This window comes from Sebastes fasciatus, chromosome 8, assembly GCF_043250625.1.
Source record: "Sebastes fasciatus isolate fSebFas1 chromosome 8, fSebFas1.pri, whole genome shotgun sequence".
In the NCBI taxonomy this organism is placed as follows: domain Eukaryota; kingdom Metazoa; phylum Chordata; class Actinopteri; order Perciformes; family Sebastidae; genus Sebastes; species Sebastes fasciatus.
The window spans coordinates 20581636-20600192 of record NC_133802.1 but is presented as its reverse complement, the minus strand read 5'-3'; the positions used below and the strand labels follow the sequence as shown (position 1 = coordinate 20600192).

General features: G+C 43.8%; 1 protein-coding gene across 1 annotated transcript in view; it reads right to left on the bottom strand.

The window, feature by feature from the left end:
• Positions 1–18557, bottom strand: part of LOC141771955 (ERC protein 2) — a 177140-nt gene that overhangs the window by 40332 nt on the left and 118251 nt on the right. The window contains exons 17-18 of the mRNA XM_074642504.1: positions 8677–8824; positions 3495–3656 (exon numbers count right to left, since the gene is read on the bottom strand). Of these exons, the coding sequence (XP_074498605.1) occupies positions 3495–3656; positions 8677–8824 (310 nt within the window). The remainder of the gene's footprint in view (positions 1–3494; positions 3657–8676; positions 8825–18557) is intronic.

The window sequence follows — 18557 nt, the reverse complement described above, 5'->3', positions numbered from 1 at the left end:
CAGGGAGTATAGTTAGAGGATTGGGATGGACCCACTAACTGCAGCAATGAGCTCTGAATGACATGCGGTTTGGCTCCTCGGAAAAACCTTGAAGTGTGTTCTTGTGTCCACTCTTCCAGTGCATGCATTTGTGCTTACGTGTCTGAAATGTGCCAGTTGGTTGTGCATGCGGTGTGTTATGTGTCTGAGCAAATGCAAATGCAAAAAAAACGCATGTGTGGTCACTGTTATGTTATTCATGGCACTAGCTGCATCTTGGAAAGGCATTGTGGTCTCCAGGGTGAGCGCGCAGACCCTCTTCATCATCATTATCATTATCATCATCAATCATCCTTCAAGTGGTGTTCCTGGAGCAGGCAATGCACCGAACCACTGGCCTGGCCGCACTTGGATATTGCATTTGAAATGGGAGAGATGGAGGGAGAGAGGACCGAAGGAAAGAATGAAAGAGACAAGGGGCATGGAGAGAAAGAACGTGGGTGGGAAGAAAATACACCAGGAGGAAAAGTGATGCTAAAGAAGTAAAAGAAGAGACAGTAAATGATAAAAAAGAGAGTGGCAAAAGCATAGTAAAAAGTGGAGAATGGAAGAGATAAAGTCATAGAAATAACGAAAGAGATAGAACAAAGTGTTCAAGAAAAACAAATAGTGTAATTAATCACATTTGAAAGAGGGAGATTAAAGGAGTCCCGTGTTTGGAGGGAAAACAGTCTCACCTCAGGGACTTCAGTGACATGCAGACTGTGTGACCTGACATCCCCCATCAGCAGTGCATACACACATGCAGACACACACACACACACATTGGAGGCCTTACTCTGACCTTTGCTGAACTTCCCCACGGGGTCAAAGACCAGATATGAGGAAAAGCCAAGAGGTGATTGGCTGACCTCTGTCAACAGGGTCTGTTGTTTTTGAGGCTTGTGTGCTTGACACAAGAGGGAGAAACAACGTACCTAAATGAGCTTGTGGACAGAAGGGGATGATGACATCTTGACCTTAGACTGCATATTAGAAGTGGACATAGTCACCGTGACGTCCCCCATTGGTTTGTGGACTACTGTTTTGAAGCCTCGAGTTCGGAATTTTGGCCTTTGCCATCTTTGTCTTTTGCAACCAGAAGTGACACGAGAGGCAAGACATTTTTAGGCGACCAAAAAGGTTATAATTAACTTCCATGAACAGAAAACACACTGTGAAAGGGTTACATTTCTAAGATAAAAACACGGACAACGGCGTGGTAGCGACCTGTCAATCACAAGGTAGCCACGTCCTAAAGCATCCCCTGCTTTATGGTCTATTTGACTCTAAATGGGACCATAAATTAGGAAATGAACATCATGCTGTATTGAAGAAGACTTGAAACTAGTGATTGAGACCATAAACTCATGTTTACATTGTTTACTGAGGTAATAAATCAAGTGAGAAGTAGGGTCATTTTCTCATAGACTTCTATACAATCAGACTTCTTTTTGCAACCAGAGGAGTCGCCCCCTGCTGGCTATTAGAAATAATGCAAGTTTAAGGCACTTCTCGAATTGGCTTCACTTTTCAGACCCAGAGGTAGCCCACTGGTCTTGATACACAGCTTTGATGTGTGAATGTGTCAACGGACTTGGCTAAATCTATGCAATTTGCTAATTTACACATTTGTAGGCCTTGTCTTATATCTATGTATTTCTACTATTGCCCCCTTTGAAAAACAATTTTACTTTAATTTCTCTCCAAATATTGCATACAATGTGTGAGCCATCACAGTTCCCTTTTATAGACATAAAAATTCAACTTTAATAGAAAGTATAATTCAGCCAATCGGCCCAGATTTACGAGTTATTTTGTTATTCCCTACATTCTTAATAGTATTTCCCAGCAACCCTAATAACACTCTCTTTGCTAGGCTTTTTCAGTCCAACTTGAAAAGTTGAAATATCACTTGCAGAGAGCTACTGTTTCATATGTCAAACACTATAAACACTGCTGCAGTAAAACAGCGCTGGGTAGCCATATTGAAGGAAAGATATTTACAAGTGCAAAGTAAAGGAGAGTAATGTGTGATACTAAAACGTGACCCCCTGCAGCTCACTGTTTAATACGAAGCCTACCGGGGTTGCGAAGTATTCTGCAATACAACAGAACAATGCAGGGACTTGATAGCTTGATAATAATTTTGGCAAGTCCAAAGAAAAACACAACATAACATAACCTAATAACTACATTTAAAAGTGGTCCTTGTGTGATTCTAGGGTGGTTTCAAGTGTTAAACTATGTTCCATGTCATCTGTTTCTCCACTTTAACCTTCCATATATTAAAGCGCATGCCGCAAACATCTACAAAATTAGACTTAGATTCATTGAAAGTAGTTGAAATGGATGCGAATGTTCAAATTAATATAACTTATTGTGTGAGATTCTGAGTGAAATGTGTGCATATGGATGTCAAAATGATCAAAAATAGTGTCTTTCCACATGCATAAAAGGCTGAAAGAATATTAAAACCAGCCATCCTGTCCTCTTACATATTGCCGAGGTATGCGTGGGGTGATGCATGGATATGATCATGTGCTTGTATGCATGTGCGTGTGTTGGGGAGGTGTTAAGGACAGGGGATCCCCAGTGCATGCCAATTTAGGCAGCAGTTTCAGCAACATTAATAAAGTCTAGCAACATGTAATAGTGCATATCAGATAGAACAGATGTGGGAATTTAGACTCGGGTGGAAATCCCCAGGTATTCTTCTTAAATCCCCAAACACACACACACATCTTCATAGTTTGGAATCCCCCCCAATCACAACCTCTTGACAACAATAGAGCTGTGACGAGTTTATATTGCATTCAAGTAACCAGAAGCTTTTATCAGTTAATGGAAATACAGTGAAATCATCTGTATCTTTCTTTGAAGATTGCTTTCCCCCCCGTTAGCGATTTCATCTGGGTACAGAGTATCAACAAAGACTCAGGTGTGCACCTCCATCTGCACACGCACACGTACAGGCCTGCAGACTGGGATGCATGTACGCTCACACTCAAACACTTTGTGCTGATAACAACAACAGTTTGTTCTCATCCTTCTGCTCTCTTCAAACAGACACATAAAGTTTGTCCTCGGGGCAGTCTGGATATGATACTCAGACAGAGAGAAGGAGCTCATATGAAGGATGAATGATGTATAAACTAATCTCACACACAAATCCCATCGATCAAAAACACTCATTTGGCAGCTTTTCCCTTCAGGCCTCTTATCTAAATGATATGAATAACTCTGACTTGGCAGGAAGTAGTGTGGTTGAGGGAGAAGAGACAGAGGAGAGGAGAAAAGGGAAATTTTACGCTGCAGAGTCCGACCACAACTGACTGGTGGTGGAGATGACAAATATGAAATTGCACTAACTTTAAGAGCATGAAGATGAGAGCCCAAAACATGTCAACTTGTGTAAACAAGCCCAAACTGGTTGGTGTGAGTGAGTGTGTGTCTGCATCCACATTCATACTGACCTGGTCCATAGGAGGCCGGTGGTTGGCATGGGGGGGCCCTCTTGGCAGGCTTCGGTGATGCACGTTCGCTGGATGCGAGTGGTGAGAATGGTGAGGATGATGTTGGGGGTGGATGTGATCTTCCTCGTAGTTATCCGCAATCAGCTTCATTCTGCTCTGAGTCTGCCAAAAAAAAGGAGATAAACAAGAAAATTTATAACGCATAATTATAACATGCGTACACTAGGCCATTCATTTCTCCGGCACTGTTTATTTGTTTCTTAAAAAATGTTCTCGTGGTCTTAGAATGATTAGGCTGAGGGGGAAAAGCCCATTGAAAGCCATCAAATGATGATAAAAACATTGCCGCTAACAACACTTGACAGGTCATAAATTGAGTGAGTCGGAGTGCGTGATGAAAGTATTGTAAGTCTGTCAAATGTCATCCACATTGCAGATTATCATTTAATTGGATTAGACGAATCCTAGTAAGAACAGTTAGCGAGTGTCTCGTGGAGCCTAAGGCCACAGGCGTTCTGGCTCCGGGTGAAGCAACCTCATTTTAGATGTCATTGATTAAAATTACACTCAAGTATGTATCTTTCTGTAAGCCTGTAAACGTGTAAGCAAAGGCTGTGTGTCCTCTGTTTGTGTCTGTGCATCTGTGTGTATTTGTGTGAGTGTTTGCGGAAGAGGCTGTCATCCTGCCAACATCACTGCTTTCGGAGAGAGATAACAGCCTGGGCTGACTAACGTTAACGATCAGCCTAACTCCATTGAGGCCAGCTGTCTGGGAGATAGACGGAGACAGAGTGGGTGCAGATATATTGACATGCTCAGCTTTAAACTGCAGATACTTCCCCTGAGGGTGGACAGGACTGCAAGAGCAAGGAGGTGGGATAGTGTATGGGATGAAGACTTTGAAGGAAAGACATGTCTCATCCAAAATGCTGTGGCTTTTCCTTGTTTAAATGAGAGACAGCCACAGCAGGAAGTGGACAAAAAAAAAGCCTGAGTCAGCTGGGAAGATAGGGAGGGAGATGGTGTTACAGTAGTCAGCGGCCCGAGGACATCGCTGCCGAGATAAGGAGCTGAGGCCTAATGACTGAGGAAACGAGCCAGTCAGGATCACAGGAGAGGATGTGGCTGGTATTAAAGAGGTTAGCAATTAGCTTCAACTGGAGAAGAGCTGCTTAGATAAGGCGAGAACACTGACACTGTGGCGAGAGGGAGAGAGAGAGAGAGAGATTAAGAGTGAGGAATGGAGGATGGCTCAGACAAGACAGACACCAGACCAGTGGTTAGAGCAGTTAAAGGCTAGGTTGAGGTGTACGGCCCTCCTTGACCTCAGGTGTTGACACCAGCAGGTGTGACTGGGTGGGGCTGGCCTCAATGCAACAGTTACAGAGCTGACACCTGTCATCAAGGCTAGGACAATTACTATCATATGCTATGCAGTTGATGTAACTACAGTACTGCTACACAGTACATGCTCTAGGTGCTTCTATGCAGACTCTTCCCCAATGCTTAATAATGCTGTTAGAGAAATATTTTTAAAACTAATTAGTAGCCGGGGGTCAAAAAGGCTAATGTGTGTTTAGCCCTCGCTGCTAATCTAATAAGAACCACTTGTTCCTGTTCATCTAATTACAACCATATTTGGTAGGATGAGAAGCCAAACGTCCTCGAATGCGTTTGCATGTATGTGTGTGTGTGTGTGTGTGTGTGTGTGTGTGTGTGTGTGTGTGTGTGTGTGTGCGCACGTAGTTAATATTTAATGACCTGAGACAAAAACCCAAATGAATGAAGTGATGAATTGCTTCTGGAAGAATCTGACTGTGTGGTCAGGACAGCCCACATGTGGCCATCCAGTTTATTCAAACAGACACACACACACGTGCAAAAGCACATACACATCCGCTCTTTTCTTGCAGACATATTCCTGTGTGCATGTGCGATGAAGGTGTGCGCGTATAAAAAATGTCCGTGTGGTGGAATGTGTGTGTTTTAATTAGTGTTAATTAGGGGCTTTGCAGAGTAAACAGCTCAGTAATGGCCTCCAGGCCTGCCTGTAGTTCAGGGTAGCCTGGAATAGACGCAGGTGGCACTGCTGGGAGAGGAGAGTTCTTCCTTGACATGTCTAACCATAACAGATTTGGCCTGCACTATGTGTGTGCAGCGAGTGGTCTCTGCGTGTGTATCAAAGTGCAGCCGCTGGCGTAAACATGGCAGTGATGATCCCGCTGCTGTGCTCACAGCTGCATCCCAAAACCTCAATCCAAGCCCTCTGTAAATCACAAGCCTGTCCTGATTAGAGTGGAGCTGTATTAACACATATGGACGCAGGAGGCTGACAAGAAAGGCCTTAAAACACACAGGCAGCTGGTGGAAAGGCTGCACAATTTTTCACAACACTTATACATACTCCTTTAATCAAGTCTCTGTGTGTGTTTTGGCGTTTTTTTAACATCGCCATACTATCCCAGTAAAAATGGAGTAACACAGAGACCGAGCAGGCGGATCGTTTTACATGAGCCGCTCTAAATGGCACACCTCTGAGAACACAAAATCCGTCTTTTCAGCATACAGAGAGGATGGATGCTCAAGTGCGTCCAAAAAAAAGAGAGGGAGAGAGAGAGAGAGAGAGAGAGAGAGAGAGAGAGATAGAGAGAGAGAGAGAGAGAGAGAGAGAGAGAAAGTCACAGAAAATGGCACACCTCTGAGGATCCCCAATCCATCTTTTCTCAGCTTCAAAGCACCCTGTGACGTTTGGCCATCCATCACTAGGATGGGACCACTCGGGAGAATTCCCACATGGGGACACATTTGTTCTGACTCTCTCCTCAGGAAGTCTAAACACTACACTCTTCATGTGTGTGGCTGTATCTTTCTTCTGTGCTGAAGAAGGCCCACGCCGCAAAGGAAAGCAAACTGTCTGAGAAAGGAAAGTTTGTCTTAGGCCGCCGGCTTTATGCACACACACACGAGATCTTCCAAAGGAGGGCTGTGGGGAGGTCAGACAGGGCGCTGCTATCTGTAAATCTATCTGCTGTCTACATATCGGCTTTCTCCTATGAGACTCCGAGTCCCATAATTCTTTGGCATTTCCTGATCAGTTTCCTTCCGCCATTGGCTGTCGTGGACCTAAGGAAGGCAACCTATCCTGATATGTGTGTCAATGGGTCAGAAGACAGAGAGCCGGTGTGTGTCATGTTGAACAACATAATCTCCAGAGAGCTCATTCTGTCAAATGGAAGGAACCCAAGTAGAGACTCCCTGTAGGAACTACTTTCCTTACAACCCCCATAACATTAATAGTATAGTCGTATAGTATATATCAAATTTAACGTGATAATAATGTGTGCATGCAAATTAATTTAAATGCCTCTAATCTTTAATGCATTAACACAACTTTTGATTTTTAGGTTGTAGCGGGCTCAGTTTTAAAGTTAGAGTGAAGATACTAGCATCATATGAAACCAGAAAACCTAATGAATCTATTGGAACCAACCAATAATGCTCCAAACTCCAAAACTGGCATGACCTCTGATCAAGATATGTGAATGAAAATTGGTTCTATGGGTACTCACGAGTCTCCCCTTTACAGACATGCCCACTTTATGATAATCACATGCAGTTTGGGGGCAAGTTATAGTCAAGTCAGCACACTGACACACTGACAGCTGTTGTTGCCTGTTGGGCTTGAGTTTTCCATGTTATGATTTGAGCATATTTGTTATGCTAAATGCAGTACCTGAGAGGGTTTCTGGACAATATTTGTCATTGTTTTGTGTTGTTAATTGATTTCCAATAATAATAATACATACACTTGCATAAAGTAAGCATATTTGCCCACTCCCATGTTGATAAGAGTATGATGTACTTGACAAATCTCCCTTTAAGGGACATTTTGAACAGATAAAAAATATGTGATTAATTTGCGATCAACTATGGACAATTATGAGATTAATCGGGATTAAATATTTTAATTGATTGACAGCCCTAGTTAATAGATGATCTCACACTTTTAGGGCCCCGGCACTAGGTGGTCATAGCACTGCTTGGTACACCGTATACACCATATTTATATGCATGTGTGCCTGAAGACTTTCGAGGAAATGAGGTTTGCATGTAGGAGAAAGAGGAGTCAAAGAATTTGTATGTACTTTATGAGCTGCTCGCCCCTCTCCTCTCCTTTCTTTTTTTTTCTCCTCTCTTCTGCTCCAGCCCCGGAGGCCACATCGTTGCAATTAGAGCTCATCACATCATCAGGTGGACTGTAACTGCTGGTTTCCCAACGGGGAAAACATGACGCATCCAATGGCGATAAACAGATAATAGGCTTTCCTTGAAATTCCTTGAATGGAATTGCACCCCCTAGGAACTGTTTACCGTTTACGAGACACGAACAAACATAGGTCCGCACTAAAAATGCACGCCCAGCCACTGCATCTGTTGACTTTTAAATGCACCATGTTTCCCAGAAGCCCTTGTGACTCAGGGGGCCGTATATGTGGACTCCCTGCTGTTGGCTCATTATCGTTAGCATTCACTTTAGCTCAGTCACTGATGTGGTCTGACCAGACCTTAATGACCCACATACCTTCATCAGCCTCAGGTTATATTGAGAGCCGGGGCAATATGGGAAATAGGTGTATGTCCGTAAGTATGTGTGTGCTGGGATTTATTGTCTGTTTGACCAGAAGATAGAAAACAGACACAAAAGTCCGCCAGTGACTCATCAATGATACCAACCTACGTCTGCGACTTGAGTGCATCTAATGACTCTGATTGCAACATGATTGTTAAGTGAAGAGCGTTCCTCGTGTGTTTATATGCCTGGATTTGGTGCTGCTTGACTGGTTTGGCTTGTGATGACTATGACTGTGAATGTGTGGTTTGAGGCGGGGAAATCTACTCTGTTAACTACCAGGAATTATTAACCTCTATCTGTTCCTGGTTTTAAAGTTCAAAAGTCTGCCCATGAGGCTGTTTTAGTGCAGGGGAGGCTTCATCATCTGCAGCAGGTTTGAATTTGCAGTCCTGCTTTGATTCACATGTCCTAAACGGTGACCGCAAGGCCAGGCCCCATTTGATTCATGTGCAGGGCCAGTCAACCTCTTAGACCGGGAGTGCTGTAAATTTAATTCATCCTTTATATGCACACATAAATAGCCTGGTGGTCGCGTGTGGTTGGATGTACCTGCTGTTTGAGCTGGTGCATGAGTCTGTCTTTCTCCCTCTTCAGAGCCATCACTTCCTCCTGGGATTTTTTCCGTTTGGAGGAGGATAACTCCAGCAGGGCGATGTTAGCATCCTTCTCACTGATGGCCGCCAACAAAGCCTGCTGCCTGAGGGGAAAGAAGGGTGCAACAGAAAAGAAGGAATGTTATTGAAAATGGACAAAATATTTAAAAAAAATTATTCATATAAAAATAAAAAGTTGGAATGTATTAATCTGTTACACAGCCAGAAATTAGACAGGTGTACGGCACAGATACACACCACCCACATCTACAGCTGTGGGCCCTTATACGTAGGCAGATGTCGCAGCAAACTCACTCATTCCAGAGAACTCAGACAGAAAATTCCACAGAAAAGGAGCAGACATCTTTGAAGTGGTCTGCTAAGTGCTGCATTAGTGGTACCTCAGTGTGACTCATGGACATGTAATAGTGTAATGAAGTGTAATGGAGTAGGCGGAGGAGGATATGACATCTTTCCTCGGTCACCGCTGGTTACCACAGTGTGTGTGCGTGTCTGCAAGTTTGTATACAGACGGGGGTGACGACAAATGACTGTCTACAGGTGCAGAGAAAACAAACCACTAAGCTTCATCACACACACGTAACCAGACGTACGTACATGTACATCCATGAGGATGCCTTGCGTAACCCTTCGAGAGAAGTCTGAGTCTTCGGAGCTGATCGAGCAGGATGTCGTAAAACCAGTGTTGTGACAAACACACATTCCACTTAGGTAAACACACGCAGAAGCATAAACATATTCTCATAGACGCACACACCTCCTGTACTACTGCCATTGACCCAAGGCACACTGTAAAAAATTTAATTAAAAAAGAACTGGAGACAAAAAAAGAGAACAAATGTTCATGTGTACAGTCGACTGTAACTAGGGCTGTGCTCGAATCAGAATTTCTTGATTCAAATCGGATTTGGCTGTTCAATAAGAAGATTTAACTATCCGTTCCTTTTTTAGACTATCTGGTAATCCAGTTTCATAATGAACCAAAAATATTTTTACATTTCTCAACTCCGCATAGTCTGCCCGGGGGATCCAATTCGTCACTTAAGGGATGGCTGCTCGGTGTGAGAGGATCACCTTATGGGACCTCTACCTGGTGCTGCATTTCCTTTTTGGCCGCGCACCGCGACCAGCTCTAGGTTGGCTTGGAAAGGCCCGGGGTGAAGGTGGCTCACAGCTCCGGAGGTGAGCTTTACAGCACCCCTCACCAGAACCTCGGTTCCCAGGGTCGAAGACTTATTGCTCGCTGCTTCCTCTCTCCCTGCGGGGAGGGACAGGGCCCCGACTGTCAACCGGGTGGACTGTCCTCAGTGTCTGCGGCGATGTCAGCAACCCACCCGACCCCGTCTGGAAACACGGACCACGTCTCTTTTGCCACGATTTGTGGGTGGGATTTTTTTTGCCTGTCATCGCCATTCACATCTATACAACCAGTGTGTTCCTGATTAAATTGTTTACTACAGCACAAAGTTCTTCATAAATCTAGCCTCTTAAAAAAAACAAAAAAAAACAACAGCTCGAAGCTGAAGAATTTCAAGTATACAGAGGAGTCAACAAGGGGTAATTCGACTCATCGACTTTCAGGGGAGGCCTTACTGTAACTCAATTTATGTATGATTCATTGTCTGACAGTCGCAGGTGTCTCAAACTGTAACTAGTGTGTAGGCACTGAAGGTATTTTAAGTTGGATAAACATTACATGGCTGAACTCCAGACTCTTAAAATCGCATTTGAAATTTGGAGGGCATTAAACCAGCATGGTAAGGTAATGTTTGGGTTTGTGTGAGGTGAGGGGTAGAGGAAGAGGAGGAGGAGGGAGAGATTCAAAATACACTTTGGACTCAATTAAAAATCGACCTGCATCGGAGTGTTTTTATTCCATGATTTAAGTCCCTGCAGAAATAACTCAATTGCGAAAATAAACACGCTGAAGTCAGAATAAAGTCCTGCTGGCCTGGGACTCCACATTTGGTGTTTTTAGTACAATTATCTGCGCGCCGCATCTGGATTCTCCCATTCAAGGCCATTAATAGGCCTCTGTGTGTTTTTGTGTGTGCTCAAGTGTGTGCTTGCATGTTGTGTGCATGGATTTGTGTGTGCATGCATGTGGGTTCTGACATGGATCGGAGCAGCTAATCACACCATTAATCACGGAGCAGGACCGACGTGACACTTTTCGTCTCCCCACACCTCCACTGTTATTCCTTTTAATGCTCACTGTAATGGGAATGCACACACACACACACACACAGACACACACACACAGACCTACATTGGACTCGTACCAGAGCAAGTGCTTTAGACTGCAGGCTCATTCTACTTGGCCTGGCCATTCACAATGTAAAATGGGGCAAAGAATTCTTAAAGTTAAAGAAAAATCCCATCAAGACATCTATAAATCAAACAACAGCGCGACTGAGTTTTAAATCCCTCTTCATACGGTCCAGTTTTATATCCATGGCCTAATAAACCCAATGATGAATCTTGTATTTTAGAGCATGGCACAGTGGCAATCCCAGTTCCATTCCTGTATCTTTGGCTGTGTCAAATAGAGTAAAGAGGTGATGCACAGAGTCTATATATGGGAAAGGAATGCAGCACAATGTGTCACTGTTCATAAACAATGTGTCAGATTAACAGCCCTAACTTACACGCAGGATGGCCATCTTTACAGCACACTGCCAGACATGGAAACTCCAATTTAGGGCCACACCCCAATAGTCTCATAGTCACACTTTTCCTTATCTCCTTTAGCATTAACTGCATGCAAACACAGCTTGAGAATTTTGGCTATCTGGGTCAGTATGTGACTGTAAATACACACAAAACAACTGCACACTGAGCTGAAAAACATACCATTGGGAATGGGACAACATGTTTAGTATACTTGGACAGTCTAAGTGGGTGATGCATTAATTGCAGGGACAGCTTGGTGGAAGAAAAGAGTGTGGTGAAAGGTTAGGGGCACTAACCACTCCCACCAGTTTTAAAGGGGAGGAAAAAAACAAACACGGATCCATCTCTTTCTGACCACCACTGAATCACTTCATGAAGGATTGTTACACTCCCATTCATCTGATGATGAATTACTTATGTCGGGCACACACTACACGCTAATCAAGATGATTTGGGCCTGATTCCCCCCTCCCCGACAACGGCCAGCAAAAGCCCGATTTTCTGATGCTTCTAAAGATTATCTTTCCAGATATTCCTGTGGTGTGAGGTAGGTTAAGAGGGTTTTTTCCATCTTACAAATTGTTTCTCACCACACACTAAAGGAACAAAACTGTCTCTGGTCTCTCACATTTTCAACATCTGTTAAGATTTGAAAAATCTTTTAGTGTGGGCCAGCCTAAAAATAATGATACGGCACTTTGTTGATTCCAGCTAAAGAAAAAGCCATACAGGAAACCCAAGTTGTCTCTGTACATTCTGACATTTAACACATGTGGTGGCATTGCAAAAAGGAAGCTACACTCAAAAAGAACTACTGTACGTTGTCTTTTTATGACCAGAACGTGTGCTGCTGTCTGTGAAGACCTGGCTGTCACATCCATCACACCTGCAATCCCTCGAACAGGTACAGACTTCCCCATAAATGAAAATTATTGATTGACCCCGAGACGTTCTGAGCCCGACTGAATTAAACCTCCGAACCAAAGTGGCTGCCATGCTTCAGTGCGGGCTAAATCACTTCCAGGCTCGAAATTAACACAGCAGATTACAGAGCTGTCTCTCTGCGGGTGCTCTCTGAGTGGTACGGCAGGATTCTGCTGAGTGATGTCTTCCTAAAACAATAAAAAAGGGGGCATTATTATGATTAGCCAGCCTGTAAACTTTATCCCCCCACATCCTCAATCAGTGATTGTGTGTGCAGTGTGTGTGTGTGTGTGTGTGTGTGTGTGTGTGCTGATTAGTATTACTTACACTCTTTGAACCTGAATCACACTGGAGTATTTAATCACATCTAATTTGGGTGGCCATTTGGCCTTAGCTGTAGAACACACTTGCAATGTACATGAATCTAGCAGACTGGATTCATCTATCAGACACACACACACACACACACACACACACACACACACACACACACACACACACACACACACACACACACACATAGACAAATGCTTGTACTGTATCTGCAGGCTGATCTTGAGTGGGTGAACTCTCTTTCTTCCCTCCCCTCTTGTCTCACTCCCTGCTTAACTTAGACTTGGCGTGTCCTGGACAAACAAAGGATTATCTTAATTTCCTTTTCCGATCGAAAGGGCCTTCATGAAATGGTTTTTCATGACAAACTTGTGATTAGTCTTCATAAAAGTCAGACCCCATGCACCGAGGAGTCATAAGGCACTCCAATAAAAGGACGAATAAATCCCGCTGCTGGATCTCTTGTAAAAAAAATCTACTTTCTATTCAATGAGATAACAATATTTTGGCTGACAAGGTAAACATGATGCTGACATAAACAGTTGTGCATTTATATATCTATATTTAACATTCCTCATATTTACGTTTGGTATTATAGAGGAGTATAGAGAGAGCATGCAAGACTCTGTGGAAAAGCACAGGCGGGACTGACATCTTATTTATAAGGGGTGAAATTCTCAGCTCGACTACAACATGTGATTCCAATTGAACCTTCATGGTCCCTGGGACATATTGAGACATTTGGATCCACAGAGGTGGGAGATGGATGGCTAAAGTACATGACCATGCAATGAGAGGTGAGAGGAGAGAGGAAAAGGGGGAGGAGTTGGGTGGGGGAGGTCAGCAGAGACGATATGGAAAGGAAAAACTGGAATGCAAAGAGTGGAATAAGAGAAGGGGAGGCGGAAGGAGATAATTCGGGACAAAGGAATGAAGCATGAGGAGGAAAGGAGACTTTGATGAAGACGTCTTTGAGGCGGGGCTGCTGTGTAGAAAGGACTGTGATGTCACGGGGGGCAGATGAGACGGATTTCTGGGCGACGGGGGGGGGGGGTTAAGATCGGGTCAAGAGTGAGCATAAACATACATTTGCCAAAAAACAAATTCAAAGAAAGCGGATGTTTAGGGGAGGTGTACTGTGGCTGGGAAAGAGAAGAGAAAGCGCGGCAGAACCAATGGGTCAAAAAAATAAAAAATAAAAAAGAGATGGCAAGAGATGAAGGCAATAGGAGAGGAAAGCATGTGTTTGACAAGAGTGACTGCCACCTGTGCTGCATGAGAGAGAAAAGAGGGAAGAAAAAGGAGAGGAGGAAGGGAAGAAAGGAGCAAAGGTAAAGATTTAAGAGTCCCAGCCTCCCCTAAATCAGCTCAGCGCACTCCATGTTGTTATTCCTAGGCGTCACGGTTGAGGGATATGTGTTTATAATTTGTGTTATGACTTACTTGAAATTATGAGTGTGGAGAGTCATTGGGACAGAAACAGATGCGTCCGTGTGATGCCCGAGGGAGCCATCAATACTGTCTGCCCCTAAGCGCATGTGTGTGCGTGCATTTGCCTGTCTCTGCACACATTTTGCGCTTTCATGTCCTTCATGTGCATGTGTGATGTATTTTGTTAGCAGGAACACGGGGAGCCCACTAATATCTGTTCCCAGAACATCCATTATGAGGTCTTCTAGTTTGTGATCATGCCCCTTCAACCACTTAACTGTCCGGGCTCTGCAGAAACATTCCTAGTGCATTTAACGGCCGTTCCTCGATCGGGAGTGTGTGAAGGTGCGGCACATGGCCGAGGGCCCCTGGCTAAGCTACTACTAGAGGCCTGTAGTGAGAGCAAGCAGAGGACATGAGAATGGGGCATGGTTGAGTGACACTATTATTTATGGCCTTGGAACACAGTGTTATTTACAACTGAGGAGGTAGGGAAAATGTCTATTTCCAACAAAAAACACACGCTCTGGCTTCATTTGCTAAGCTTACTGCAAAGCCAGTTAAGATGGGAAATCTGTGTTTCAACTCGAAATGTGGGTTAAATGTATTTTTATGAGGTCCAAGTTTTGGCTACCTTACGCAGGATTAGCTCCATGTTAACGTGAAGCAGCTAACCTGAAGCCACATGCCAGATGCACTTACTTCCCTCCGCCTGGATTAAAGCCTTTATTTATCTTAATCGATATGATAGGATTTATCCGTATCCACAGCAAATAAAAACTCGCATGGCTGTCTTGTTTGAACAGTCATGTCGACTCCATTACATGCTAATCCCGAGCGTCAAGCAGGAACGCTAAACTTTACATGCTAACCTTGAGAAAAAACCCATGACAGCAGATGGTTCTCCCAGAACTGGGCCAGGTTGTGTGTGTTTTCACTTCACTAATAAAATATACAACCCACTTACTCTGCTCACCCCCCACTCCCACACTAGAGCTCTGACCGGTGGAAGTGAGAGGGGGTGGTGGTGGAGGGGTGGGGGTCTAATTGAAAGAGTATGTATCAGTTTTACAGCAACAAGAGGGAAAATACGAGGGGACAAAAATCAACAAATCTGCCAAAACTAGCCAAATGTTTAGAGTGGGAGCAGGGACGAGGAGAGATGGCTGACTGCTCCCAGAGATGAGCAGGACCAGACGGCCACCGCTGCATTCCAGCCGGAGAGAGAGGGGGGGGGAGACAGATATAGAGACCCAGACAGAGAGGAACAGACAGAGAGACCAGGTGGCTGAGTGAATGCAGACAAATAAGATGAAGAGCGCATCTAACTCTCTCTCAAAACTTGTCGAGGCAAAGACAATATCTTAATATATGATTTGATGGAATAGTTCCAACATTTCTTTGCCTTCTTTCTGAGGCTGGGACGATACACCTATCTCCCGATTCAATATTAACACGATACCACAACGGTATAATGATTTAGTGCGACTTTTTTAACACTAGACCATGGGAAAAAGTTGAATCATACACTTATAGGGGCTTTTACTTTGAAAAATATCTAAATTGATACAATAACAATGTCAAGTCATTGTAAGGCATTATTTATTAATACAGTTCTTTCACAAGTTAGTGGTATTTTTCTTTTAATTTTTAGGGGAAATGTAATGTTTTATACCTCTGGTAAATATAATCCAATCAATCTTATTTCCATATACACCGATCAGCCATAACATTAGGGCAGCATGGGGATCCCTTAACATGTGAGAATGCAGGTTGTATCCAAGCTGACCCTCTGCCGTTTTCTGCTTTGTCATTTTGACTCGTTGCAGCCGGTTGCGTTTTGTTTTGATGACAAATACGGAACGGATATGACGTCACATTACTCTGACTACAACAATAAAAGCAGTAACTTCCTTCTAGCTCCGTATAGACTCAAATGAAGCGATTCTGGCATTGAAAAATCAATTTCAAAATTGTAAAAGAAAAAAATTGCGATGCATAGCTGAATCGCAAAGAGGGAGAGGAGAACATCAACATTAAACTCAGTGTATGAAATGCTGAACTATTCCTTTAATAAACACAAGCTCTGGCTTTGACAGAGCGACTGGTAGCTCTGTGGTGACACTCTGCATCACCTCCTGAGGATCAGCGAGGGGTCGGGTGGATTCCTGTTGTTGTAAAAACAGGCTAGATAAACAAACAAGGCTTTGTGGGATGTCAGCGATGATTATGATGTCACCGGCAGCCCTTTCCCATTTGGACGTCCTTGGGTGTCTCCATGTGTGCCCCTGTTTGCTTGAGTGTGTGTGTGGGCGTACTTTTTCCTTTGCAACCATCATTGCGAGAAAAAAACACAATCCACATCAGATTAGTGAAAGCCTCTGCCAATCTTCAGAGCTGTCTGGCACAAGGCCCGCCTCCACGGCTACAACCAATAAGGCGAGCTCTGACCCTGAGCCTCCGGAGATTCTCCACCAATAGCAGTGCAGGGTTTTCCCATTCTCTTAAAGTTTGTTTTCTGTCTTTATCGCTGCTCAGCTGACTGACAGTGTCTCCCTAAGGCACAAGAAACAAGATGGGGGGCTGTACTGTACCACACACGTGTAGGGCTCCCCTGCCTCGCAGTCAGACAAAAGTACAGACACACACACACACACACACACACACACACACACACACACACATACAGCAGCTGGGTTGTTTAAAGCTCCCTGTCATCTGAGAGAGAGGTGAGGGTCACAGAATGAGTAACACTGCTCCAATCACACTACTGTAAGAACACACACACACACACACACACACACACACACCCACACACACACACAAGGAGAGCGGGAGAAACATACACACATATGCAGCGTGTTAAGAAAGAGCACTAAGGCCTCAGTATAAACACTGATGAGTTATGCCCCCGCCTCCACACACATTTTTTTAACATCAAAAGATGAGACTATACAATATGTGGCACAGGAGAGGGTGTTTTGTTGAGGTCAACTAGATGACTACAAAATAAAAGTAGAGCCACGTTCATATACTGTTGCTTTAATACAGGACAGAATCATTATTTATATTATTGATTATCAATAAAATAATATCCTAGAGCCCAATGTAACATCTTTATATTTCTTCTTGTGTGTCCAACCTTCCAATACAAGAGGTTAATCAATTTTAAGTGATGCAAAACAAAGACAAACAGCAAATCCTCACATCTAAAAAGTGTGATTAATTGATTATCAGATGTTTTATTGATGAGTTTGACTAATCGTTTCAGCACTTAAAGAGAACCTATTAGGCTTTTGTGCTTTCCCCCTTTCCGTTAGTGTGCTATATAGGTTTTTTGTGCATGTAAAAGGTCTGTAAAGTTACACAGTCCAAAGTCCATGCCAAAGGGAGTTACTCTCTCCCCCACAGAAAACACCTTGCTTGAAGTCCAGCCTTTTCTTCCGTAACGTGGTGATGTCACCAAGTAACACATTTGCATAATACCTGTCTAGCTCCTAGTTTGGCACGCCCTCAAACAAAGCTAGTTAGAGCAGAGCTGGAGCGGAGTCAAAAGAGTTTGGTTCGGTTGACCAATCACATTAGAATGGGCAGCTGACCAACCAATTGACCGATTAAAACATGTGAACATGTTCTAGTCGAAACCCAAAATACAAGTATTTACCTGAAAATACGCATAATAGGTCCTCTTTAACACAAGAAAAAGTGAGGATTCTGCATCACTTTTTCACTTCAGTTGCCTCTCTATGTGAACCCAAAGTAAGCTTTATTCGCAAAGTGTCAAATGATGACTGCAAAACGTGATGTACTGTACATCTCATATTAGATACAAACAGGAGCATAACTAATCCTCTCTCTCTTTCCCTCTTGTTCTGTACTGTACTGTGAGAGAAGCTACAGTAAAGTCTGTGCTCTAAACCGTCAGTAATGTAAACTGAGAATACCAGGAGGACACCTTCTGCATTGCGTCATTTGAAATAGAGGTCCTCTGCATTGTCTTGTGTGTTCCACCGCGTTAAAATAACCCTCTGTCAAACACAGTTCATCACAGGCTCTTTGGACAGGAAGGCCACCACAACGTGCTGCCTTTTTCTCTCTCCGTCCTCATTCCATCATTTCTTCTCCCCTCCTTTTCTTTCGCTAATCAAAGAGAGGAGCCTCCCGTTCGGAGGAGAGAATGGCATCACCTCCGCCTTGGACTTGGACCTCTCTATCATTCGACTCCTCTATCCCTCTATCATTCTCGATTTGGCTCCGTTGTGCCCTATACTCACTCCGGAGTGGGGCTAAATATTAAGTTCAAGGAGGTTATGCAAACACGTTGAAACAGCCATCCTTGGCCTAAGTATTACCCTGAACCCTTCAATTACCCGCCTTGCTTTCCTCTCTCCCCATTCCTCCTGCCTTTTCCTGTCCTCCGTACGGGTTCTCTCACTCCGGTCATCTAACTGCAGC